The following is a 26,757-nucleotide window of genomic DNA, read 5'->3' as shown; positions in this document are numbered from 1 at the left end:
TATGTCAGGTATTTGCCCCTGTTTGAAAGAGTTGAAACCTTTGATTTAATAGTCATAGAGTACTGCAATTTTTAAAACAGCCTTTCTTGGTAGATTTTTTGACATTTAATTTATAAATATGCATGTTATATAAAACATACCATTATTATTCAGGATTTACCAGTTCCCAAATCTCTTGGATTTTGTTCTGGTATCTCTTAAGGAGAGGTGCCGCTAGGTCTGATTGCATTTGTGAAACCAGATTTTTATGGTGAAAGCCAGAAGGCCCTGTAGTTTTGAACTTCTTGTGTGGAGCTCCTGTTGGTATATCTGGGTCCCTTTGGGGCCTCCATCCAAATTCAGTAAGCTCCATAGAATTGTGTGTGTATTTGATGCTCCTGGAAAATGTTGTGTCCTGTACTCTCTATCTATTTATTTAGATTATTTTGGTTTTGTGAGATTAGCAGTATTTTCAATAATTTTTTCTCTGTTGCCTAGAAAATAAAGTGTAATGGGAATGACTCAGAATAAATACCTTTAACAGTTTTTGTTGTGAAAGACTTACGTGTTGGCTCTCTGACCTTTCAGATGGACTTCTGTCTATGTTGTGAGCACCATAGCACCTAAAACAGTATGTTGGATGCAGTTTGCTGTGTCACTGGGTTGTAGAATGTAAGAAGGGGAAAATTACCGGAGTTCTTCTATGTGGTGAATTTCATATTTCAGGTCTGTACAATTGTTGAATAAGCTTGGAAACTGCACCAAAAGCTGAACACTATATGTTCTTCTTGTACCTCTGATTATTATGATGTCATGGCCACAGATCCTGGTAAAAACTGGAGGAAACTGATTGATTGTTACCAACTGAGCCAATTAGCTGTCCACATTTGAGGACATATACTAAATACATGATCCATATATTTTTTTCTGAAATGCATATATAGTAGCTCCTCCTAAAGACAGAAGTAAAGGAACTGTTGGCTGAAATTTCTCACTCTTGTGTTTGAAGGAACATGGTTTGCTGCCATGATCTGAAACCTGAAATGTATTTTCTCCTATATTTTGTTCTTTTTTTTTTCTTGCTGCTGAGATATAGCTGGAGAGTTGCCTTTATTCAGCTGCCAATTACAGATTCAATTCAGTTATTTGTTTTTCAGTAATCTGATTGCCATTAGTGCCTATATCACTAATTGTTCACTGTACTCTGTCAGTTTATTATGCAAGTAACATTCTGAAATGAAACCTAATAAAGAAATGATGGCAGCAGTCTGAACAGATGAGGCATAGTAGTTATGAACTGATTTTTTGTTTCTTTTAATGGGTTAATTTCCAGACTGGTGGACAGTCAACTCGGTTGTCTCTCAAGTAGCGTGAGTTGAAGGAATTTCTTAGCTTTCGAACACAGAATTCTGTTGTGTGGAGTCATTCTATTTTTTTTAGAGGGATGTCATGTTAATAAGCTGCTTATTCCACAAGTAATGGTGCCTATGCTTTTCTCAGTATCCTTGGTGGTAATTTAATTCTTGAATTCAATTGTTTGCCAAGGAGATGATTTGTGATTTTTAAAAGCATGAGTGCAAATGTCTGTAGTACCATAGACTTGGAATGCAGTGAGAGGGACTTCTTCTTTTCACATAGCTTAGGTTTAATTTGACTGACTGTTTTTATTGACTTGATTCTATAATCTTAATCCTTGTAAATAAATGCATGAAAATATTAGCCCATATACCCCTGTTGATGCAACTCAGTCAAATATGCAGCAGGATCCTGTTTCTGTAGCAGGAAGCAGGTATGGCAGAAAATTCTTCCAAAATGTGCATCTCCATATTTTGTGGGCTCAAAAGTTCAAGATCTAGCATTTGTATTACTGAGCAAACTAAGTTGGAATTTTCCCCAAATGTCTGCATCATCAGTCTGCTGCTCAACTGCCCTTCCACTGCAGTGGATAGGAAACAACAGGATTGGATTTGGAAGACAGAGAGGCATAACACTTGTTTTCATCTTTCTGCTAAATTCAGACATTGAAGCGGGTGAACTCCTGATACATGGTATGGAAAGGTGCTAGAAAAGTAATGTTAATTGTGTTTAAAGTTTGTCCTTTAGCCCAGTAGAATGATTGCAGATGCAAGATGCAGTCTTGACCACCCCCACTCTTGTGCTCACTAGTGTCAATGAAGAAAAACTTTATTGTTGAAAACTTATTTTTTTCCTGGCATTTCTGTAAAAGCAAGAAATGGGAAAAACCAACAAGTAAATTCTCAAGCTTAAGATGAGGAGGATGACACTGGGCTGCTGCTGATGCCTGGCTGTGAAGTGTGTGCATGTGGAAATGGGCTGGGAGTGATCAGGGGCCAGTGGAGACCTCAGCCCTGCATGGGCTGGCTATAGGTGATGGGTGTGGTGGTCATAAAATATGACCACCTGTTTATTTCAAGAAGCAAAAGGAGACCCTTTTATAAACTAATCTGCCAAGAGAGGATGTGTTCACTGAGTTCCAAATGGAAAAACAGGACTGCTGCCTTTTGATGTGTTTTGTGGTAGTGTCAGTGAAATACTATGACATGTTTGGTGGGGTTTTGTTGGGTTTTATTTCAGTAAGGGACAGATTTTCAGTACTTCCAAATGCCTTTCTGAGGTTATTTGGATAATTTAAGGTTATTCTTTTTCACTGAAGGCTTTTAATAATCTTTATGTCATTAAAAGAGGCCTTTCTAATAGTGGGAATAGCTACAAATTCAAGTGCTGCAGATAATATAAGTTGACAAGTTCTATAGCATACTAATGTCGTTAGAAAACCCAGCAGCTTTCTCCAAAAATACATTTTCCAGTAGTAAAAGCAGATATATGGGGGGGTTGTGAATGAGAAGCATGAAGCTTTTCCAAGAGGAGAATGGTCTGCCATGAGACAGTAAGTTGGAGAAAGATGTGAGAACAATGAAAATTCCCTTTGTTCAAGCGTTTGGTGGGGTTTTTTTTTCTTTTTTATGTTTGGTTGGGGTTTTTTTTGTTTTTGTTTTTTTTGAGTTTGTTTTTGTTTTTGCTTTGTTTTCTTCCAAACTTAGTCCAGCAATCCAACTGAATTTCCCTTCCTCACATTCAGCTTTAGAAAGCATGAATGTCCCTCTGGAAGGAGAATAGGCAGCTTGCCATTTCTCATCACTGTGAAACTTTGTAAGAAAGATGAATTTGGGAAGTGAATAGAGGAAGAAAACAGTACAAAAGGGACTGCTTTTAAACAAAAGATACACTTTTGTCACCATTTGCAGTGCTCAATCAAAACTAAGCTGTCCAACCTTTAACTGTGGTGACCCAAAATATGTCTGTACAGTGTGCTGGCAGCTGTATATGTGGTAGGCAGTGAAGAGAAAACCCATGTTATAAATGAGTAGTCCCAGCAAGGCTTTGGAAAGCCCTTGGAGTGAATTCTAAGTTGGGTAAGGAGAGCAGGCTTGGAGGGAAATTTAACTGCTTTCCCTTCCTGATTACCATGTTCAGCTTGCATTGAAACCCCATAATGTCCCCACTGATACCCCATAACACAGTGGGGCTGTGGCTAGGGTCCTCAAGGTACCCCAGAGAATTGCTCCTGCTTGTGAGGAGCCATGAAGAGATGGTTTCAGGCATGTAGCCACTGCTGATCAGGCTAGTAAAAGCAATGTGAAAAATAGCAGTCCACTTTCAATACTGCATTTGTTGTAAATAACTAAAATGCCATCAGTTTGCTATTTAGATGCTGATGTGGTTACCTGGTTTTTCCCAACTTTATGGCCAGTTTTATGATGCAGGCTTGCATGCTGCTTATTTCTTAATTAATTTCTCTTAAGGAGGTAGTGAGTCTGAGCCATCATTATAAATGGCTTGTAAATGCTGTTTCAGTCTAGTTAGACTTATAACAAAATGAATCCTATAGACAGAGTTTTGCATAAATAAAAGCATTTCTCTTTCATTGCTCCTTCACTTTCCTACCTACGGTCTTGTATTAGTAGTTCCTGAAACAGTAGTTCCTCTTTCCTCTAGAGGCTGCATTCTAATTCCAAAATGCTTCAGAAGGTCAATATGAAAGAAGCATAGAAAGTTTTTCCTGGTTGTTGTGACTCTTGTTAAAAATGCTGATGCCCAAGGTTTCTTGTTACGTGCCCTGCATCTTTATGTATATAGGCAAAATCATTTTTTAAAATACTCTTCAGTTTTGTTGGTAGCTCATTTTCATGCACAAGCATACACTGCCTGCCACAGTAGTGTCCCTTACAAAGGGAGCAGTGGAGAATGCAAAGTGCTGGAGAATGATGGCCATGTATCTGGGAAAGGGGGTGCTGGTTGCCCATCTAGCTCTTATTTTGACCAACTTCATTATTTATTTAGCCTCTGCATTCCTCAGTGTCCTCACCTGGAAGGAAATACTGACTTTTTGTACTTACTTTCCCTTGGATCTTCCCCCCCCCCCCCCATTAATTAGAGATAATGGCATTTTAGAGCCTTTTATTATAAAGAGACACAGTAGGAATATTCACTTTGCCTCTGTTGGGCATATATTGGTATACACAATCAAGTCATGACACCTTCACAAGTTATTTGTGTGCAGCTATGTGGAATCTTTAGCAAATTTGAAGACCCTCGCTTTCCTTTGGCTGCAGTTACACTCTGCTGTCACTGTTGGATATTACAGACTTTACTTAATGGCTCTTTTCCAGACAAATAATGTGATAGCATGTTTGTCTTTCAGCAGGTGATAATGTTGAAGAATTTAAACAGGTATAAACAAAGATAATTTGGAAAATAATCTCAACCATGTGAAAATTTAAGAGACAGAGTTTGAAAGAATTAAGAGATTTCTTTCAGCTGGTTGATTTTATATTTCAAGTCTAGAAACATGTGTTAATATTTAGCATATATTTAGGGTTAGTTCTATCCAGGATAAATTTAAAATAAAAAAAAAACAAACAAAAAACAATACCCACCATTGTTTGAACCTATGATAAGTGTAAGTAATTAGAGCACATCCAAAACCACCGGATTTAAGTACTGCAAACATCTGTTACCTATGTAGGCAGCTTTTTATTTTGCAGGTGAAAGTTCAATAGGCAAAACATTTTGAGAGGGAAGTTTTTGAAAATGTTACAAAGTAGACATGACCTGTTTTTTTCTAGGCATATGAATCCCTCTCTAGTGCCTTTTTTAAATTTTGTGTAGAATGTATAATAGGTCACCCCCTTTTATTAAGCAATAATCTTCTGTGATATGTTCCCTTCAATATTTATAAACAACTAACTCTTCTGATACAGCTGTGATTCTAAAATAATCAGTATTGAAATTGGAGTCTTTATCTGTTTTATTTTTGGATTGTAAATATTTTTTGCAACAGCCTTTTCACAATATCATGAAAATGTATACTGTAATGATTGTGTAGGAATGTATAAGAATTTAATTGCCTTCTGCATCTGTGTGTGGACTTTGTAACTTTTATTTTGAGACTATTACTTTGTATAAGACGCTATTATTTTTCACTTGACTGGGTTTTTCAGGAGGCTGAAATACAGAAGTGATTTAAAACCAGGTGTTGTCTGGTTTGTTGGGACCTGTGTATGTGAGAGGTCCTGGCTTTTGCTTTTCAGCCTTCTACTGGCTTCCACTATGACATCACAGTTTCACTCTTGGGTGTTGCCTGGACATCACTGAAGTTTGTGACTGAAAAAACCAGTTTTACATGCACACATAGCTTTTGCTTAAATCAGTTAATTTTAGATAGAAATTTAATTTTGCTTTCTCCTTACTAAAGTTGTTCTGTAACTGCTATAACTGGTTTTTCCATAACTGCTCCACGCTGTAAGTTTCAGGCTTTTTTGCAATCATTCTCAGCACTGCTCTGGGTTCATTTTGAGGAGTACCTGTACAAGAGGTACTCTCCTTTGTGCCAGAATTTGCATCCCATTTGCCTGCCTGTCCAAGGAGGTACCAGCCTTGGATGAATGGCTGGGACAAGTGTGTTAATTTTTTTTTTTTCCAATTTTGTGCTCAGCATAAAAGAAGGGTTTAATTTAAAACATCAGTTGTCCTTTTTCTTTTCCAGTTCCTCTGGAGCACTGTGCTTCTCTGATCTCCAAATTTTCTTTTACTACTGGAAGCTTTTCGGTTTCTTCTAGCAGCAGCTAGCTCCAGCCAGTCTTTCTCTTTCTTGTTTTCAGTAATGCCCTGTTTATCTGTTCCTGAGTCCCTTTGAATTTTCTGATACTTTTGATATCATGTGATTACCCATTTCTCATGCCTTTATGAACCAGGGAGCATCCCTATACCTGTTATGTCTTCCCTCTCTGCACAAGAGCAGCTTTCTGGATATACAGGTTTCTTTGTTCACATCTTTAGTAGTTCCTTATGTTGTGGAAAATATGTAATGCATTTTGAATTTTGAAAAAACAAATTGACCAGAAGCATGAGTTTCAAAGATTTCTTAAGTAAAATAAGCCTGTGGCAGCAGTAATACATTAATGTATTTACCATTACTTTGCTCTTTGAGAGGGAAGAATTCCCGAGAAAATCTTTTACATCAGCTAGAAGAGCTGAAAGACAATTTTTTCCTACTATGGTATAGATTGAGCTACAGACGATTGTGTTGGATTCCTGATTTTCTGACAAGAACATATATTCATTGCCTGAACAATTGAAAGTAAACCTGCATTCAGTAAATTTATACATACAGTGTGTCAGAAGCACAAACATTCTTCCATGTGTGTCACTAGAAGTCAGCACAAGTGTTTCTTTGAGACTTCACACTGCAAAAAAAAAAAAAAAAAAATTCAGTCTGATCTGTTAAAACAGCTGTGAATGTTTAAGTGTTGAATTACATGTGTTTGTCAGTGCTCAGAGGATGTCACTACCCATTTGCCCCAGTAGGTTGATACTCAGCTGACCTTAGCTTCCACAAAACCATGTGAAAATAGATGCAACTGCAGTCTGAGAAAAAATAAAAGTTGTTTTACCTTGTTTTATTCATACTCAGGTTTCTTTTATAGATACACAAGTATGTTTACACAAGTAAGCTTAGCTGTACTTTCCTGCAATTAAATTTTTGCATTCTTTGTGGTCACAAGTAGTAAAATAGAGTGCAGAGAAAAGGAAGCCATAAAAATGATTAGGTTAAATTTAACCAAGTAAACTAATAGCATTTCTATTTCATAAAAAAATACGTGTATGCACTAGTTGCACACATGTAATATTGGTGTTTACTGAAAGAAACAACCCCCCCAAAAAATGAGTGTTGAAAGACCATTTTTCATTTAAAAAGAAGGGCCCCATCAAGTTCTGTTGTAAACATTCAGTGATTTCACAAAGCTGGTGCAGTTAAAAGTGTCCACATTTTGGGAGAGAAAGAGATCTGTAAGTTTTATGGTACATCTTTGTGATCAGGCTTCCCCGAGACTGTATAGATGAAAAACTATTTAACTACTTTTAGTTTCTATAGAATCTTCTAAAGGACCAAGAAAACAAAAATTTGGTGGTTGTAAGTTTTTTTTACCATTCCCAGTTCACATCTGGAATCTATAATCTTTAATATAGGAGCAAACCCAGAAACAATGGAAGAAAGCTCTAACCTGAGATACTCTCCTGGGAGGTAATTTTGAGTTTGGAACATGCTCAGAGAAGTGCTTGGCAGAAGAACTGAAGACCATTGAAACAAGTTTTATGTTGTGTCTCTTGAAACAGAAATAAATTTAATATACTTAAATTATCCCTTCAGACCTCAAGGTCTGTATTACTATGTAATTTTTTCCCCTCCCTATTGTGAATTGCCAGAGATTCCAACTAAGTATATGAAATTTGTTCTTGTACTGGTTCACGTGCTTGGACTGATACATCTATTTGCCATATGAAGCCAACAATCCTTTTTCATAAGGGATTATAAAAGCTGAAGAAGTAGGCGTAAAGGAAAATTATGCGGACATTTTTACTCTGCGAGAATTCAAAAAAGTTGTTAAAATGCTTTGTCTTATTTTGGTTAGTTTTATCAGGTCACTCATGCAAAATCTTCAGTGTTTGTATTGAAATGAGAAGAGCTTTGATTTCAGTAGAGGAAGGCAGAGCATTTTCAGACTAGAAGGAGGTAAGCTGATCTCGAGGCCCCTGAAACAATGTGTGTAATACATGGGTGGAATTACAGCCCGCAGCCACACAGCACTTGGAGTGGGAGGGGTGCATCCCTAGCTTTGCCAATCACAGCTTCAGCTGGAATACTGATAATTCTGCTGTGGCAAGGAATCGGTGCAGTCTGATATTTGAATCAATTGCTGCAAGATACTAAATGTTCGCATACCGAGGAAATTACTTCCCCTGAAATTGAAGCAAGTTTCTCCTATTGCATTTGAACCCATGGCGATCCCTAAAAAAGTGACTATCTAGAAGTTAAACACTTGGGATATATTTTTTACAGCTCAAAGGATAATAGTGAGGCATGTTGATAATGAATGGAAGGGAAAGAATATCCTCAAGAGGAGGTCTTCTAGCATCTTGTTTTTTACCAATGGTATGCAGTGTTCTTTGAATGATGCTTGGACAGCCAAGTGCATTGTCATTTTCCAGGGATTAGCCTATTAGTTGTTACAGTGCTAGTGGTGGTACTTGCCAAAAACAGGGGAACTGACTGTCTTAATTATCCCTGCTCTTTGACTTCATGCTCCAAGAGTTTTTTATGCTGAAAAGCCTCTTGAGGAGGAAAACCAGTGTTGCAAATTGTTTTAAAATACTTATTCTAGCCTCCCTTATGAAATATCTATAAGGGTTATATTTTGCAGTTGTGCTTAGACTTTACAGCAAGATTCAACTCTTCCCTTCTTAGTCCCACACACTGAAAAAATGATCCTTTACACTGAACAGGCATGGGTGGCAGGCAAATTGAGAAATAGAAGCAGAGATCCACATTCATGCAGCCAAACAGAGCACGTGAGACATGTCTTGGTATTTTCAGGGCTTTATTGTTTCAAGAAGGTAAGCGATATTCTTCCGAACTGTGCATGAAAAAGTATTGCCACGTACAGTTATTAGGATATCAATACCTTTGTTATGATATTGATAAACCTAAACATAGTTCAATGATTTTTCAGAAAGTTGCAGGATTAAGAATGCCGTTCAAATGCCTGTTTTACTTTGTGTTTTCTTTCCTGGTTTGTGCTTTTAATACTTCCCAGCATCCTTGTCAATACTCTTAGTTGTCCATATCATGAGTGTCTTTAGGCAGCCGTACAAATACCAAACTAATGTGTCCTGTATAGCATGTGCAATGGACTGGAATGTCAACATACTTCATTTCTTGGACTGTTCTAAGTATGAAAATATCTGTATGCCAGAGCCTTCAAAAAAGCAATATTCTTGTCATGCTCTGATTGTGACTAGAACATGAGAGATGTAAGATTTTTGGGTAGATAGCCAAGAGTCAGGCCAGTCCTGATTATGCATGGAAATTTTCACTGTGACCTTCTGCTCTCAACAACTTGAAGGAGAGTAGAGCAGATTTGCACACAGCAGACAGCATATTTACAAGTATTGGGCTTCTCTTTCACTGTTGGTTTTAAGGCCATTGTTGAAACAATCCATCATTGACTTTCTTCTGCTCTAGCTATTCTTCCTTTGATTCTTTTTAGAATTGGTGACAAGCCTCTGGCAGTGAATGAAGCTTGCTTCTGTAAATATTTTCAGTTAGGTAGAAATACTTTGGGACATGTTGCTTTTCTAGAAGTAGAAGTTTTATAAGTCAAAGGAAGTATGTTTCAGGGAGATGGTGGTTTTGGAAGAGCAGGATGACTGGAGCAGGTTTCATTCAGCTGGCACTCAAGTCCTGCCCCATTGTTCCATTCTGAGTTGTCAAGCCACCAGTATGAATGGTGGAGGCTGCTTGTTTATCTCAGTATTTTTCAATTCTGTCAGTGCCTTGGTAGTTTGATTTAGTGAGGTCCTAATGTTTCCCAGAATGAAGATTTCCAAGAAACGAGACCCTTTGTTGAACCTAGCAGTTGAAATTTGGGCAGTTCTATCAGATAATACCATTTAGAAGACCATTAATCTTTCAAATTCTAAACTTTGGTGGAATAAAAAAAAAATCAGCATTAGGCATAAGGTAATGTGTAAGCAATTACAGTTGGCAGCCTTTGCACCTGTCTTTGGCTACAGTCACATACCAATGTAAATTTTTTTATTCTTCTGTATCTCATCAGACTAGAAGCTGGCTAAAATTTGTCTGACTTTAAGGTGGTAATGGTTCAGATAAGGATTGAAAAAAGCCAGATTAAGAAAAAAAATGAAAAAGCAGTAAACTCCCTCTCTATTCCCTGTTCTTTAAGTACACTTCTAAAAGAAAATCAGAGTTCTATTTATCCTCTTGTGGCTTTGAAATTTGAATTTTCAGGAGCAATAGTGTATTTGGATACTTTTGCAGAAGAAAACAGGCAAAGAAAGACTTGTCCTGTGGCAAGAATTTTTTGCTTTTTAATAATTGCTCTGTCTTTAAATGGGTGAGAAATTCAGAGTTAGGTGATAAAATTAAATATGTAAATACAATGCTCTTTAAACAAGAAGTGTGTGGGCGGAGGTGGGTTTTGGGGATTTGCTTGCTTTTTTTATGAGAAGGATCTCTAAAGCTGGAAGTTACAATGATTAGTATTCAGGGCTGTAGTAGTATTTAAAGGGTTGGTCTAGTGCTGCTGGTTTAATTGTTGTATAGTTTCTCAGGCTTTGCCTATTTTGAGAAGATGAAATGGGAATGGGGAAGTAATAAACATGCAAACTGAAAAAATAACACACAGCAGCAAATGTTGTAAGAATTATAAGATAATTGGTTTTGTATGTTTTAGGAAGGTGGGTTAGGCCAGAGAGCTCTTATCTCTCCCCTGGAGATAAAGAAAGAGGGAGCATTGCTTCCCTTTGTACTGAATTTCCCAGAATCACAGAATAAGCTGAGTTAGAAGGGACCCACAAGGATCATTGGGCCCAGCTCCTGCCCGTGCACAGGACTTGTCCATCTTCAGAGCCCATTGCCACTTGGCATTTTTTTGGGGGATCATATTGTTGTAGACTGGAGAATTTCCTTCTAGCTGGAGAAGATCTGGTGGCTGTTAATGGGAAGTATAAGGTCCTTCAGATGGTCTAGAGACACATTCCTTTTCTTGGCTGGCTGCACTCGTAACAGGGGATGCAAAAAAGAGATCTAATGGTGTTGGTGTCACTGCCTGTGATAGCAGGGTAATGAATTCCAGGGATAACAGATTTGCCTGCAGGCTGTGTTGAAAGTGGATTAGTGTAAGCACTGGTTTTCCTAATACTCCATGCTCTCAGCTCTTTTTAAGTACCAAATTCACCACGGACTTAAATAATTAGAACACAAAGAAATTACGATGTTCTTCCTCCTTTTTCTTGTGCTATTTCCTTGTATCTTTTCCTCCCTTTCTTTTCCTTCCTCATTTTTGAAACAAACAGGGGAAATTAAGTAGCAAAACTCCCTTAGTGCAACATTGCAGTTGAGAATGAAATTGTCAGGATGGCTGCCTATGGTTCCCACAACCATAATAACTAGGCTAAATTGCATAAAACATAGAATATAGCAATATGGAATATTTCTTATGACACATTATGTATGCTGTGGGAGCCATCACTTTGAAAATCTTGACTTCTGTGTTTTTAAAATATCTTTTGAAATTTAGCATTAATGTTTCTTATTTTTTTTCCTTTTGCATGAAATTTTCTTTTCTGTGTCCACTGGTTATAAAAATCAGCTCATGAATGCCACCCTGATATCCCTGTGAAAAATGCATAGCAATCAGTCCTTCTTCTTTATTTAATGAAAACTGTTACAAGGAGAAATAAATTACATTATGCAGTGAAATGGGAAGGCTAAACAGTGAGCTCCATTACAGCCACATCACATCTCAGTACAGTCTTTTAAATTATCTCGGATAAATGTTTTAGAAAAACAGGTTGAAATATTACTTCCTTGGCTTACAGACAACTAAAGGGATACTTAAATTGCGTTTGTATTCTCCTGACTTGTGTCATGCCATTTTGTAATCTAGCAAGCCCTTGGTTTTTGTACTGCTGTAAAATTAACATTTCCTGTGCCAAGGCTGCACCATGTAGGTATCAGGAATGTTACTGAAGCCCTGACCTGAGCAGAAGTGAACTCTCAGTGGTTGCTGAAGCTAACCTCTGCAAGATGCTGTGGCAGCACAGCAAGTCTTGCTCTGTTCACTACCGCTGGGACTCGTTTTAATGTGCTTTCAGAGTCATCCTTCCTTTAATCTGTTTGATTTGATTCTAATGTTTGAATGTTTTAGCTTTCAGACAATGAAGGCTTCATATGTAACTTGCAGGACCAGGAAGGCTGATCTGATACTGGCCTTGAGAGAGTTTGATTATTTCTTAGCTCAAGAAGATAGATTCATTTTCAGTGTCAACATTACTGTTATTCTTCAGGTGTTCCACCATCCTCCTCCTCCTATGACTTCCATTTAAATCAAGAGGAATTTGTATGGAGCAGCAGGATCATTTATAACTGACAGTTGGGTATTGCATTTACAATGATTTTGTTTAACTTGCTATAATTGGAGTTCACATGCAGAAATTCTGTTTGGTTTTATCCTATTATGATAAGAAACTGGAATTTCTGTAAGGGTCTGTAATATTTGGTGTCCAGCTGTCCTTGGAGGTTTGTGAATGTTTAAATGTCCTTATATTTGGTGTTATTCTCTATTCTATATTCTGATGAACAGAATCATGATAGGTATTTTATGTTTTTAGTCAAGACTGGGCTTTCTCCCTAAATATCCTTACCACATTCTTGTCTTGTTTTGGTGAATTTGCTTCCTGTATTATGGTAGCCCCAGGCAGCTCCTGTAAAAATGTGGAGGATTCTGGATAAACACAGTTTAAAAAGTATTTCCCTCATTGAATAGGATGCAATCTATTTAATTTGTTAATTCTAGTTAAAATGGCATATTAAACCTTAGAAGCACGGTGCTATCTGAAATGCTTTAAAAACAGTTACAGCTTTATGTGGCTTCACAGGTGTTATCTTTGCAGCTGCTGACAATTTTGAGTTGGTGTTGGAAGGTGTGCTGTGTTAGTAGCTCTGACTCACACAGCTTCAAAACTCCTTGTTTATAGGTCAAGGTGGGCTTTACTGTTGGTAAACCCAACTATTTTACAGTTCTGTACTAGCATGGAGGTACTAACTTGTGCATTTGTTTTCCATGAGCTGGCTGTCTAACTCTGAAGGTCTTTTAGGAGAACCAAGATTCAGAAGAGGGGTAGAAAGAAGAGAGAAATATTTCTGTCCATTTCATTTTTGTCTGATGCAAGAAGTATCCCTTAGATGTAACAATGAGATCACAGGTTTGAGGTTGGTGCAGGTCTCCATGCATACAGGAGCTTCTGAGGATCAGGGCTCTTGTGCTCCACTTCTCAACTTGAATCCAACCTGGTATTTTGGGTGCTGTTGAACCTTTAACATATTGGACTGCATGGGCAATTGTAGGAGTTGCTAATGGACCTATGCTTGGTCCTTCCTAAATAGTGGATATTTTGTGAGGATGTTACTTTGCTATTTAGAAGACAGCCTGTAGTGTACCCACAACTTCTCAGACTGGAGACAACTATGGATCCAATTAAAAGTAAATTCCAGAACTGAACTTCCTGCTGGATACTTTATTTTTAAGGCATGCAACAGTTTTATTAGTTTTCTTTTCTTTTGGATTTCCAGGGGAAGAAAACAAAACTTGTCAGATTATTATGTATATATGGTGCACGTGTATAAAAGCCAGTGCTCATCTGTGAGAGCAGTGAAGAATCACCTGTGCAGCATAGAAGGCTAGGCAATAGCAAAAGGAAAAAACTTCAGCCCAGTTAATTCTGATGAGCGTACTGAAAATCAGCTGACAGTTGAAATATGAGGTTTTAAGGAGAAGAGAGAGAAGGTTGCTCAAACATACAGCTATTTTAATTGAATTATTTTGGAAAATAGCTAAACTATCTGGCAGCTGAAGTTATTATCAAATATATTTTGTTGTAAAATTAGTTTTTCAAACCCTCTCAAGTTTTTTTACAATATGCCCATAACTTATACTGTCAGGTGATTGATTACTCAGTTAGTCAAAAAAATATATTTCTTATGGTAATGAATGTTTTTGATATTTTTGACTGGGATTTTTCCATTTCTGTAATGGACTGTAAATTTTCACTCAATCATGTGGATTTTTTTAAAGTCATGCATTATTGAAAGTTCAGTGATTCTCTAGCAGAGTTGCTAAGGTGTGGTTATTTACACTTGCTTCTGTTGGTATCTGCTAAAATTTGGAATACTGGTGAGCTTACTTATGGTGAGCACCTATACATAACAAGCCCCTGGGTGCTTTAACCCCATTTTGAAACAGAACATATTTACTAGGGATTTGGGGCAGAGGGGGAAAGAGAGGGTGTGTTTGATCTTCTATTTATTTATTAATTTAAAGTAATACTTATAAACTGGATGTCATAATTTTATGATTTTGAGATATTGTACTACTTGCCAAATTTACTGTAGCAAACTGACTGGTTTTGGAATAGTATATTTGCTTTATTTTTCTGTATGAAACTGCAGTTCCCTTTCCCTCCCCTCAGTGTCTCAAATTCTACAGCAGATAAGGGATTTTAATCAGTATTTGATCAGGAGATTTGTTATGCTGTAGAGTGTGTCATAAATTAAGCAAAGCACACAGTAGATTACTTATATTGTCTTTTGCATAAAGTTCTCAGGCACATAAGTTTTAGCATCAGAAGAAAAAGTCATTAATCCTTGCCATTGCATTTTGGCATGTTACAATAAAGGATGCAGAGGATAAAGTCTTTTTTTTTTTTTTTTTTCCTTTAGGAAGGTTGATTTGCAAGAAGGATCACAGATCTGAGGAGAACTGGGATTACTGTGACAGAAGTGGTTATTGACTTGCCCTTTCTCATAGTTGTGTCATGTTTCATCAGCCTTTGAAAATCTTGAAGGTATCAAAATAAATCCTGAGGCTCAAATGGCATAGCGTTACATGCAAAGAACTAATTAACCAAAGAGACTTTGTGCTCTACACAACAGGATGGTTTCAGTTCTTGGAAGGGCAAGGTCAGCCTCGACTCTAAATATGGGTACATAGGTGAAAAAACCTTAATTCACAGGTGAATTTTACAAAATGTTTAAAGGAGAAAAAAGAGAGTAACTGGATTATGCTGAATTCCACCAAAACAGCCAATATGAAATTTTAGCTAAATTAGGGCAACTGAAGTTTCAAAATAGTCATTAAATTCTGAAATCTTAGAGATACCTTCTTGAATTATGAACTTTGTTTCCCCAAGAAAACTTTAAAATGAAAGTCCCATTTAACAGTCTCATTTAAGGGCCAGACTGCAACTCAAGCCTGGAAATGCATCTTTACTTTAAAGATATTTTAGCATAGAGCTGTCTCTAATATATATCATAATAAATTCCTACCACCTACATTTTTCTTCGTCAATTTCATGCAATATCTTCTCCCCTGTGATTTTGGTGTTGTGCTTGATAATGATATTTTTGTTTTCCCTGTTACTGAGCACAGCAATGAAAAAAATGTGATGATATGGCCATTCTGCAGTGGAAATCAAATGTATTGCAGGCTGTAGAGCTTTGGTCCCACACCTCTCTCCTGTAATTTAAATCTTAGTATTTTTAGATCATTGATGTAGTTAGTGGTTTCTAGTGCCAAGTAAGACAGATTGTTTCACTGCAGGTAAACACAATTTTTGATATTATAGGAGGTTTTTTTTAAATCATATTTGAACTTCTGGAGGCTTCAATCTGTATAACAAGATTTAAAGTACTGGAAAAGCTCACTGTTTTTCTGATTGTTTTTTGAATGTCCTTTTGGATTAAATATATATATTTTTCCTAGTTTAAATTTAATAGAACATATTCCTTGGAGACATTGGCTTAAATATTTGATTTCTTTTGGGTATTCATTGCTCTTTTATTAGTTCATGTGTCATGAAGCTTTCTGGCTGGGTATATGTGCAGTAGCCAATTATGCTTTTTACAAAACTGCTTATCTCTCTCATAAATATATCATAATTTCTTTCCTGAAAAACACAATCAGACATTGAAACACTTTTTCTGCTTTTTCTTTTGTTCACAATATCACAGGGAGCCTGGAATTACCCACTGGAAAAGGCAAACATAATGTTGAAACCACAGGGTTTCTGGCAAGATCTTTTCAGAAGCCAGAGCTGCAGATCTGTGAACTGGCATTGCCTGTTCTGTGAACCTGAGCTTCTGCCTTTTTTCTCTTGACTATTGTAACAATTTCTGAAGAGGATATCTTCCTCTTGCTGGCCATGGGGGTGACATTGAAAATACCTGACTGGTATTTCATAGTTGAATGTCTTCCTTTGTTTCTTCAGGAGATGATTGCAATGTGTAACACATTGTCTTGAAGCTGCTAAGGACGAAATGTGGTGTGTAACCATACATATTTTAGGATGGGTTTTAATCTCTTTTTCCTGTGACAAAAGTTATAAAGCTCAATTTGTCTTTTATTTCTACAAGTGAGCATAACTTGAAGTTATTTGGCACTCCAGTGCTTGGAGCATTACGCAAAAACGTCTAATGCTTTCATTGGCTTTTGTAACATGCAGTTAATCATTAGGCCTTTTGACTTCTAATTTATAAGTATAATTGGCATTTTTCTTAATTTCCTTTTGAAACCATGGCAACAGAGTATTGAATAAAATCCATAGCATACTTAAGGCTTCTTTTTGTAATGCATTGTATTTATTATTTAACTGCATTGCCTGAGACCAGACAAAATTGCAACCAACAAAATGGGATTTGTGTGTTTTCATAAAGTACAAATAGCCTATATTCAAATGTAAATATATATATATTAAATACATTAAAATGTATTTTCATACAGCTTTTTATATCTATTATATCTGTTTATAGTTTCTCTGTAGTATTAGGGCCAAAAAATAATGCCTCTGCCTTAGTTTTCTTTTTCTTCAGAATAAGAAGAACCAATAATGAGAAATATTCAAATAATGAGAAAAAGGGCATGTGGATCTGATGTTAGAAAAAGAGCTATTCTTTAGAGAGTCAGAGTTAAAAACAGACCATCTCCAGGCTTGATTGAAAACTGTGAAAATCTTGTCCAAATGTTGCAAGATTTTAGACAGAAGAGCAGTTTGTAGCAGAATGAGTGTACTTGATAAGACTTTGTCCATGTAAACTGTTCTCAGTCAGTGTTGCTCTCCCAAGTCTACAAACTGTACAAAAGTAGTAATCAACAGAGCATTTGTATGCCAGTATATTTTCTGATAAACACAATCAAAGAAATTTTAGGACTGTTCCATTGTTGATAAAGCTAATAAAATTATATATTAAAAAGTATAAAACCATCTGGTATGGGAAACTCTCAGAGGATCTATCTAGCCTTTGTGGGTTTTGATAGAGGAGACTTGGCTAGAATATGAGCTTAGAAAACTTAGCATTGAAACAAGCTTGATATGAGTTGTCTTTGAATGTGGAAAGTATAATTGCCCTTTCTGAGCAGCAGAGTATGTGAAGGGTTGTCTCATAGTGTATGGTGGTGCTTTTTTGATTTTGTTTTTTTAATCTTTATTGCTTTTGGGTTTGTTGGGGTTTTTTTCTGGAATGAAGAATTCTACTTCAGCTGCAGGCTGGTTTTGTTTCAGAAAATGGCCTTGGAAAACAGGATTAGCTGCTATGTTTAATTCTGGTAATCAAAAGAGATTTTTGGAGGAAAATAAAGTAATTTTTTTTCTGTCAATTCTTATATGAAAGCTTTTTGCTGTTTTGCAGTCAGTGTTTGTGTGCCAAGGCAATTCTAGTTGTTAAGCTCAGGTCTGTTTCATCAGTGTAATGCTGCTTTTCTCTTAGCAATTATTTTCTTTCAGGATTTGCCAATTAAGCTAGTGCTAGTGAAAATGCACCTAATTTGTCAAGAAATGGAGGGATGAAATATAGGTGCTATTAAATAAATTGGAAAAGAAAGAGATCAGGACAAGCACATGTGAAACTCAGTGATACTTGGTCAGTTCCTGATGTATTTTTATCAGTTTATGCTTCCATCCCCTGGTGATGTTGGAAGAAATGTAAAGCAATTGCTCTTAATTTATGGGCCATCTATTCACTGTTATATATTTTAAAATACTGTGCTAGTAGTGTACAAAATTGTTTTGTTTCTTTTGTTTAGGATATTGTGGGCTTTTTTCTCCCTCTTTAACTCAACTGCTTTGTGTTTGGTTATTAGTGAATGATGAAGGATGGCATAGCTGGCTGCTCGTTTATTACCTGCAGTCTACTTAGACTGAATTCTTCAAAGGCATATATGCTCAAAATGCAGAGGCACAGTGCTTAGGTTTTCTAGTAAAATCCTTAAGCTTTGGGATTAGCTGAGTAAAGAAATAAGTTGATCTTGTAGTTCTATGTGTAAAGCAAAATGGTCATAATCTGTAGCTACCTGATTGAAATGGCAAAGAGAAGGCATTGGAAGAAAAAAGAGTAGGGATGGTTTGACTTGTAGAAAAAAGAAATGTTTCAAGAACTTCTGTATTAAACTCATACATATGCATATATTCTTTGAAAATTAAAGTTGGTGTAAACTGTATATTCCACCAGATTTCATTATGCATAGAAGTGTATCATGACATCACACCAGCAGCTTTAGTTATCTCACTGAGCTTGTGCTGGGTATCTGTAGCCTCATCAATTCAGTTCAATTCAGTGGTGGCTCCCACACTCTGGCTGTTTACAGTAGCTCTGATTTGCCCTCAGGACTGCTGAGACCCCTCTGCAGGGAGCCCAGGTTCATTTAGGCTGTGCTGTTGATCAGGGTTTCATATTGAATGATAGTATTCCTTCTGGGAAGTCCTTGTGTTATTCATTGTCCTTAAACTGGTTTTAGATTTTGTGGAAACAGAGCTCCTCTGGTACATTCACCACTGTGTGTTGATGGGTGGGGGAACATGTGTGTCCAGAGTGTAGTCTTGGTGACAAGGGAGGAAATGATGAAGCAGACTGTTGATTGGCAAAAAAAAAAAAAAAAAACCAAAAAAACAGACTAGAGGTGGATAGTGATGGAAACAATGCAGACCCGTTGAGCTGGCAGCTAAAAGGAATGGGCTTCTTTAAACTTAACAACAAATGATGAGGTGATATGCAGTTAATTCCCACAGAAAGACAAAACTATTGTGAAATAAAGAAAGCTAATTAAACTGGAGGGCAATTACTGGCACAGTAAGAAAAATGTGTAAAGTATTTGATGTGTACGATGGGGTAATGGAGATGATGTCCTGGCAAAGCAGTGAGATTCTTGAACATCCTTACAGCAAAATTACTAAAGCATCCTCCCTGGACATCCTCTAGTCATAAAATAAAGCTATTGGTCTCTAAAGAGGTCTTTGTGATATAATTATCTTCAGCAGCTGAGAAATAGACCTGATTATCTGGGAAGATGAGTTTTGCTCCCTCTTTCCATTTGAATTTTGTATTTGCTCATGCTGGCTATTGTTTCCATTACAGGATTTAAGGAAAATGACTTTTGTGTATTTGAAGGAGATGTGCATGCATTGAGGATGGCTTGGAACCTCACTGTTTCTCTCTTTGGACTCATGAGTCTTGCGCTGTTTTCCACCACCTAACAGTGAGACCAGTTAATTCAATGATTTTGATTTTAGGGAAATTTGTCAGGTTTTGTAGAGGAATGAGAGAATATTTGGCATATGTGTTTGAAATGCATGAGGTGGTGTTGAAGGCTGTTCTAAAGCAAACAACTCATTCCATGAGTGCTGATTTGTACATCTGATTAGCTTGTTAAAAGTTTGGGTGTTACTCAGTTCCTACAAAAGTTGTGTGATTGACATTTATTAGCTAGATCACTCAGCCTCCTATCTTTTCATGCTGATCCTGGAAGACTTCAAATGATCATTGTGACAGATAAAAGAGTTGGGTTTTTTTTCCAGCCTTATCTTAAGTATTAAAACAAAGCAGAGTCTCCCTATAGGCCATCTATATTTATTTTTCTGGGTAAAGCTTCTAGCTTTGCAGAAATATAACAAGCTGGAGGGAACATCATTATTACTTGTCTGAAGATGATGACATTGACATGAGGTCGTCTGACAGGGGATTAAAGTGGAAAAATATTGGTGGCAATCTGTTACTAACAAGAGGATCTCTTTGAAAAAAAAAAGAATCATGTGTAAGCCACAAAAAGTTGATTTGCTTCTGGGATTTTTCTTTGGTTGTTAAACTGTTCTCGAGAATCCTTGCTGTTATTTGTAAATACTGGGTTTCACATGCAGACTGGGAGGAGAGCCAGTGCCATTCCAGGATAGATGTTTCATCTGGGAGGCCGCTCCATATTATCCAGTTGCCTCTTTTCAGAGACAACTGTGTTTTGTATAGGATTTGAAATCTAGTTCAGTGTGTTTCAGTCTGCTCTGTTTTCATCAAAATTTGGCTGCCACTGCCACTGATGGTTGATTTCTGGCCTGTTTAAGCTGGGTCAGGGGCCTCTGCGCTGTTGCTTGTATGCAGATGCTCATGTTTTTTTAACTCATGGGAAAAAATAGCATCTGCTGACAGTCTCTGGTAAAGTGCCATCAGTAAATGAGTCTAAATAACCTTTCATTTGCAGAGGTCCGTGGCATGTAGGAGCAGAAAATGTAGGCAATCGCACTATTTAGTTTTTTAGTGATGATGAAGAGGGGACAATGTGAGAAGGGGGAGGAGGTGGGAAATAAAATACGACATCAAACACTTCAATTACAAATATTTTTGCATTGTTTTTTTAAGATTTAGTCTTCAGTCTTTTAAAAATTGGTGAACTTGTAGGATTCCATGCATTTCACAGTTTTAAGCTTGGTGATTTTTTTTTTTTCATACTAAAGCTATTTGATATGAGAGCTGGTATAGGTTATTATCCTGCTATGCTAATACACTGACTTTCAAATGCATTTGTGTTTTTCTTTGGGAAGTGTGGGAAAGCAGTTAAAAGGAGCCACATCCTAAGGATGCAAAGACTAGGACTAGTCCTAAAGACTGGGAGATGGACGCCTGAATAGTAGCGTGTTTGATCTAAAACTGCAGCATTTATTTTACTTGCCTTTTTTATGTTTGCTGGTGGTGTTGTTTGAGTTTCTTTTTTTTTGGTTGTTGGGGTTTTTGTTGGGTTTTTTTATTGTTGTTTTTTTTTTAACAATACATTTTATGTCATGAATGTTTTCTTTGAAGACACCAAAGAGTTGAAGCTTTTGTTTTCATTATGAAACCTGAGATTTTATTTGATTTTTTTCATGGTAGAAACAAGAATATTTAAGTGTCAAATAACAGGAATTTTATGGTTTAAGACATGAGAATCTGGCAAAATTGAGGGTTGTGCCTACTGATAATCTTAAGATAATGCTGGAGACCATTTCTATTAGCTTCCAGGAATCTGATGAGTGGTTTGGCAATAATGAGTCAAACCTCTCTTGATACATATGAGTGAGGTTTGCATCACACAGTGGAAACTGACAACTGTGCTGCCAGCCTGTGGAGTCATACCTGCAAACCATTCATGAGAATGGAGAATCATGATGGAATGAGAAGGATCTTGGCTCACAGACCTGGCCAGTGTCAGCAAGTTTTCAGTAGCAGGATCTATTTGGGCTTTGGAATTACATTAACCTCTATGCTTGGGCAGGTTTGTTTGAAGAAAAGCCCTTGGGTTTCATTCTATCAGAGTTCTGTCCTGCCTGCTGCTGCCTGCTCGTGGTTAAGAGTATGCTCTTTGGCCTTAAAGCCTGCTCATCTCCTCCCTGAGAGCGGACATGTGTGATACTGGGAGTGTAATGATCTTGAAATGCCTGCTTCACCCTGCATAACTATGAGGCCATCAAAACACCTCATACATAATACAAAAGGGGCTTGCTCACCTGTAGTGGCCTCTGAGGGTTTTGTCAGATGTCTCTCTTGAATTTCAGTTGATGGTGAGCTCTCAGGTGCTCGTTGCATAGGGTTTCTAACACCTTTGCTTGCTTTTCTGTTCCTTTTTTTTTTTTTTTTTTGACAGTTCTTCTGGGTATAGTTTTTAAACTCTTGCATTAAATTAATTGTATTCCTTCCCACAGACTTTTCTTGGAATTTGCGTGGTATGTGTTGTATGAATGTATGTGACCATCCACGCCTTCTTCCATCCCTTTCTCTTCAAGCTCTGACTGTAATTGTTCAAGCTCAGTAGTACCTTCAGCTTCTAAAAGGAAAATCCTGTTAAAAAGAAAAGAATTTAAGAAAAAAACTCTCATCATTCCCATCCCACAGTGCATGCTGAGCAGCTGGTGCTTATAAATTCTATACAAACAGATCATATTTCCATTAAAGTGGACCTACAAGTGGCATGGTGGGTCCCTGTATTTTCTGTTGTATTGCTGTGTGCAATACTCAAGTTGCTTTAAGGTGTTAGGGGCTGAAATTTTTCCGCAAGCTCCTGTAGACTGCTAAGATCTCAACACCCGATGAGATTTTGCTCCCTTGCATATCAAGAAGGTGGTTTTTGCCTAGCAACAAGCTTTGTGGTTTCTACCTGAGGATCAAAAACAGAAGTGCATTTGTTCAGCCTTTTGCGTCACTTCGGTACTGGAGGTTTTGACAACCAAATCATCCCTGACATTTCTGTTGATGCGCAAGAAAGAGAATAATCCAGTGTGTTTTCCCATAGCAGTGCTGTCATTGCAGCACTGACAATAGTAAAAAGTACATTCATCACTGAATAACAAGATATCATGGAAACATACGAGAAACAGAGACACACTTCCAACAAAAATGTCTCCCTTTTAACGGCTATTTTCTGACTGATTCCTTTTCACCATTTATACTCTCCTTGAAATATTTTATGGAAACCTGAGTCCCTCTGAAAACCCACCCAAACAACCAGAAGTGTATTTTACGTATTGTAGTATGTAAATGATTAGTCATCACTTCTAAATTGCTTAATAAAGGAGGAGGAATCTATATTCAGGGAAGGTGAAGAGCTGGAATTGATTGCTATGTGTCTCACTTCTTCTTGCCTTCTTTTCGTTTCCCAGAAGATAATTATGAAGGATTTCTTTAAAAAAATCATCCTAACAGACATTGTTGTTCCGGGTTTGAGGAAGGTAGCTGTACATTGTAAGATTATTTTCCACTTGCCTGTGTTTTCTTGGGGAAATTTATGTACAGGTTTTTTTGGTTTAATTTCAGATTTCTGTGGTCTTGTACATCACCAGTGAAAAATGATATTGTCTTCAGAAATCTTACATGTAGCAATATGGGGAACACATTTTATAATGAAATTTGCCTTGGGTACAACATCATAAGATGATGTTGAGCATCTGTGCACAAGACCAAGTCTTGGCAGATCTCTTCACTTGCTGCATATGATACCCTTTGGTTGATTGGTTTGTTGTCTCATTTTTGTTTTGCTCTGTTTGTCTGTCTTATGAATAGTTAACTCCCAACAAATGGTCACACTGGATAGTTCTGAAAAAAATGTTGTGTGTGTTCTGATTTTGGTACAGATATCTGTGTCTCTGTTGGTTTTGGAGGGTTTTGATTACAGCAATCTATTTCCTGGATGGCTGCTTTCCAGGTGAAACCTTCATGCATTGTACTTCCTTGGGATTTTTGGTTTGTGATTGATTTTGGTTGGTTCCCTCTCCTAACCCCTCCCCCATCTCTCTTTTGGAAGTGTAGGGGAAGCAGTCATTGGAAGATGGGTGTGAGGAAAGGATTTTGAGTCAGTGGTTTATTCACTCTTTGTTTGCTGAGTATTGGCTCCACAGGATATTTTTGCATGTGCTTGAGTACTTGAGCATAGTTTTCCATGGTGTTCTTCCACTCCTATTGTGAGCCTACGTTTCTAATGAGCTAGAATTTCCAAAAATATCCTGCAAGAAATGCCAAAAACCTAGTGGGAATGCTTATTTTCTGTTACTCTCTACAAATTATGAAATGGTTTGAGGAAAAGAAATAGTTGTGTTTATAAATTTGCAGGATGGCAGTGATAGTTTACAGAACTGCCTGCTGCTCTCCTCTGTGTGCCAGAGCTCCCAGAGAGAGCAGGACTGGAATACTGTGAGTGGCTAAACTCCACTTCTGGTGCAGCAATATCAGCTCTTTTCACATGGCAAGTTGCAGTGTGCTGACACGTGCTGTGTGGCAATTGCAGCCGTTCACAATGTAAAATGTGCTGCAGAAACTGGGAGTCTGATAAAATAAAAAAACCAGAAAGTCATCTGCCGTTATTCTTGATTGGCTTTCTCCCCCCTCCCCAGCAGAATGATATGTGCTTTCTATTTGCTGGTTTTGTGTGTCTGCACTGACTGTTAAACCATGACTCACATGCAAGTCTTGAGAAGAGCTGCCTCTTGTATCAAGACAGTTCAGCACATGGCCATGGCCTGCAAATGAGTCCAACTCATCCTAACATGATCGTTTTTCTGTTAAATCAGCTATTCAGCTGGCAAACACAATCCTGATGAACAGTAAAAGTTGCATTGCTGAGGCAACTCTTTCTTTAGGTTTATTTCTCAAACCATAACCTGGAAATCTCATTTTTCCTCCTCACAAAATACTTCAGAAGAATTTTTTTGGCGGATGTTATTCAGGGAATAGGATTTCTTCCTTCTCCTCCTCTTCCTCCTCCCATTCTGGATAATTTCACATTTTATTCAGCTTATTAAATGAACATCTCAATTCACTACCCTTGTAAAGCAGGTCACTTTCTAAAAGCACCCACCTAGCTATTCTTTCAATAGTGCTTGACTGTTGAAGTTTTAATTGAAGCAGAAGCCATAGCTAAAAAGCAAGCTAATCTTTTCTCCTCATTCCCTCATTGATTTCTGTTGAAGCAAACAGATGAGCTTATATATAAATATGTATATATGCTTTTTTTTTTAATGAAAAGTGCTGGAATTCGCTAAAAAAGGTTAGAATTGAAATGAGTAATCTTCGGTGCATAATGCAATTGTTAATTTTAGCTTCTTGCGTAGGAGCTGTTATGACTTGAACAGCCGGCTCTAGCCTTCATTAGAGAAGAAGCAGGCAGTTTTGAGACAGGTGGAGCTGGATCAAGCTGTGAAAGTGACTTGCTGGAAACTGGTCATTAGTGTTAGAAATCTGGTCCTGTGCATTTTACCCCTCCCTTGTGCCGTGGTCACTGCCGGTGTTATTTATTTCTCGTCTTTTCCAGGTTGACTATGGTGCGTCAAGCTCTGTGAAGGACCAGCATGGAGATTGGCACTCTGGACTGCTAATGGGGACATGGGACTCACGTTGCCGTTGATCATTTGTGTGGACTTAACCAGCAAAGACCAACAGAAGACTCTAGAAAGGCAATTGGAATTATAGCAGTTTTTCAGGTAAATGTCTTCTTTGGTGCAGCTGATCCCAGTGTAATTGTTTTTGTGAGCACTCTGTGTAAAGCATGTAGATGAGCTGCAGGTTCATCTCCCCATGAGGATCTTGTGCATGCATGTGCATTTCTTGATGAGAATCCTTATCAAATTAAGGGTTATTTAACAGACCAGTTAAAGGTCTCGCCACTCATGTTTTGAATTTTCATCAAAGCAGTTCAAGTTTCAGTTGTAACTGCGGAATAGCCAAAATCATTGGCCTTCTTGGGGAGAGCGGTGGGAGAAGGGAAAATCACAAATTAGCTCACAGAAAGGCAAGTCAAGCATCAGATTATTTTCATGTTCCATTCAATTTGTTTATGAACCTTATAGCTTGATTTCTTGTGAAGTTCACAGTCCTTCTCAAACTGGAAGATTATACAGAAAACTGTATTTGCTTACAATGTGAAAACAAAAGAAAAAAGGGAGAGAAGTAAGTGCTTATAAGTCAGTATGCTTAAGATTTTTTCACTTAAAGAATGGCTTAAAAAAATAAAGGTAAGTTATACTGGTTCTGTTGAATGTTTAATTTCAAACTTTAAAAAGAAAGATGGCAAAGTGTGATTTGCTTCATAGCTGCCGTTTCACTGTTGAGAAGTGGCAATATGTTGCAAAAGACCCTTTCTGAAATAACTTCACATTTCAAATACAGTTGTTTTTCTTGAAGATGCTTCCTAAGAGAAGTGGATGGGGAAAGAAAAGTTAAATTATTCATGAGTCTTCTTTGACAATTGATCAGTGGGGGAGTGTTCAGGAGGGAGCTGGGGGCAGAGAAAGAGAGAGAAAATAATAGGCTTTAACTCTGAAAAGCCTTTAAATTTCTGTACAACAACCCTATTGTAAGCTGAGAGTAAATGCAGCTCAGTTGAGATTTCTTCATTAGAAGTATATGCCAAGGTCTTTCTGTACAATAATCCTAGTACTGAAGAGTGACATAGGTTTTGGGAAGAGGCTTAAGGTTTTAATAATGGAGCTGTTGTTTTGATCCCTGAAAATGTTGACCCTGAGAGCTTTATTGTCAAATTTAGAGTTCATACTTATCTTGAATTATTACCTCTTAAAAAAGAGAGAAATATATATTTATAGTGGGAGTGAGCATCATGGCTTCTGCTATGCATAAAACCCATGGCTGAATACTATAAACAGTGTTGTAGCTCATGCTTGGTTTTTATTTCTGTTTGCTTGGCTATTATTTTTATTAAAAGAAAATATTAAAAAAAAAAAGAGGAGGGGAGCATCGAGATGCCAGAGACCTAGAATGGATCCTTTTTGCCTGGTACCATTGAGCTTTGTAGTAGAGAATCCTTCACTGTCCCTGCCTGA

At 37.4% G+C, this 26,757-nt stretch overlaps 2 protein-coding genes across 10 annotated transcripts in view; one reads left to right on the top strand and one right to left on the bottom strand.

Moving 5' to 3' along the window:
- Positions 1-25,329, bottom strand: part of LOC141729126 (uncharacterized) — a 36,128-nt gene extending 10,799 nt beyond the window's left edge. The window contains exon 1 of the mRNA XM_074540767.1: positions 25,233-25,329. Coding sequence (XP_074396868.1) covers positions 25,233-25,329 — 97 coding nt within the window. The remainder of the gene's footprint in view (positions 1-25,232) is intronic.
- The window catches only part of ARPP21 (cAMP regulated phosphoprotein 21), a 104,462-nt gene continuing 102,964 nt past the window's right edge, over positions 25,260-26,757 (top strand). For 8 of the 9 annotated variants that reach the window (XM_026792729.2, XM_074540751.1, XM_074540741.1 and 5 more), the window contains exon 1: positions 25,261-25,401. The gene's annotated coding sequence lies outside the window, so the exon portion shown is untranslated. Of the gene's footprint in view, positions 25,402-26,757 lie in introns of all 9 variants that reach the window. The other variant, XM_026792719.2, reaches the window with a different exon arrangement.

This window comes from Zonotrichia albicollis, chromosome 1 (assembly GCF_047830755.1).
Source record: "Zonotrichia albicollis isolate bZonAlb1 chromosome 1, bZonAlb1.hap1, whole genome shotgun sequence".
In the NCBI taxonomy this organism is placed as follows: domain Eukaryota; kingdom Metazoa; phylum Chordata; class Aves; order Passeriformes; family Passerellidae; genus Zonotrichia; species Zonotrichia albicollis.
The sequence above is the reverse complement of the archived record's forward strand: the minus strand, read 5'-3'. Positions and strand labels throughout refer to the sequence as shown.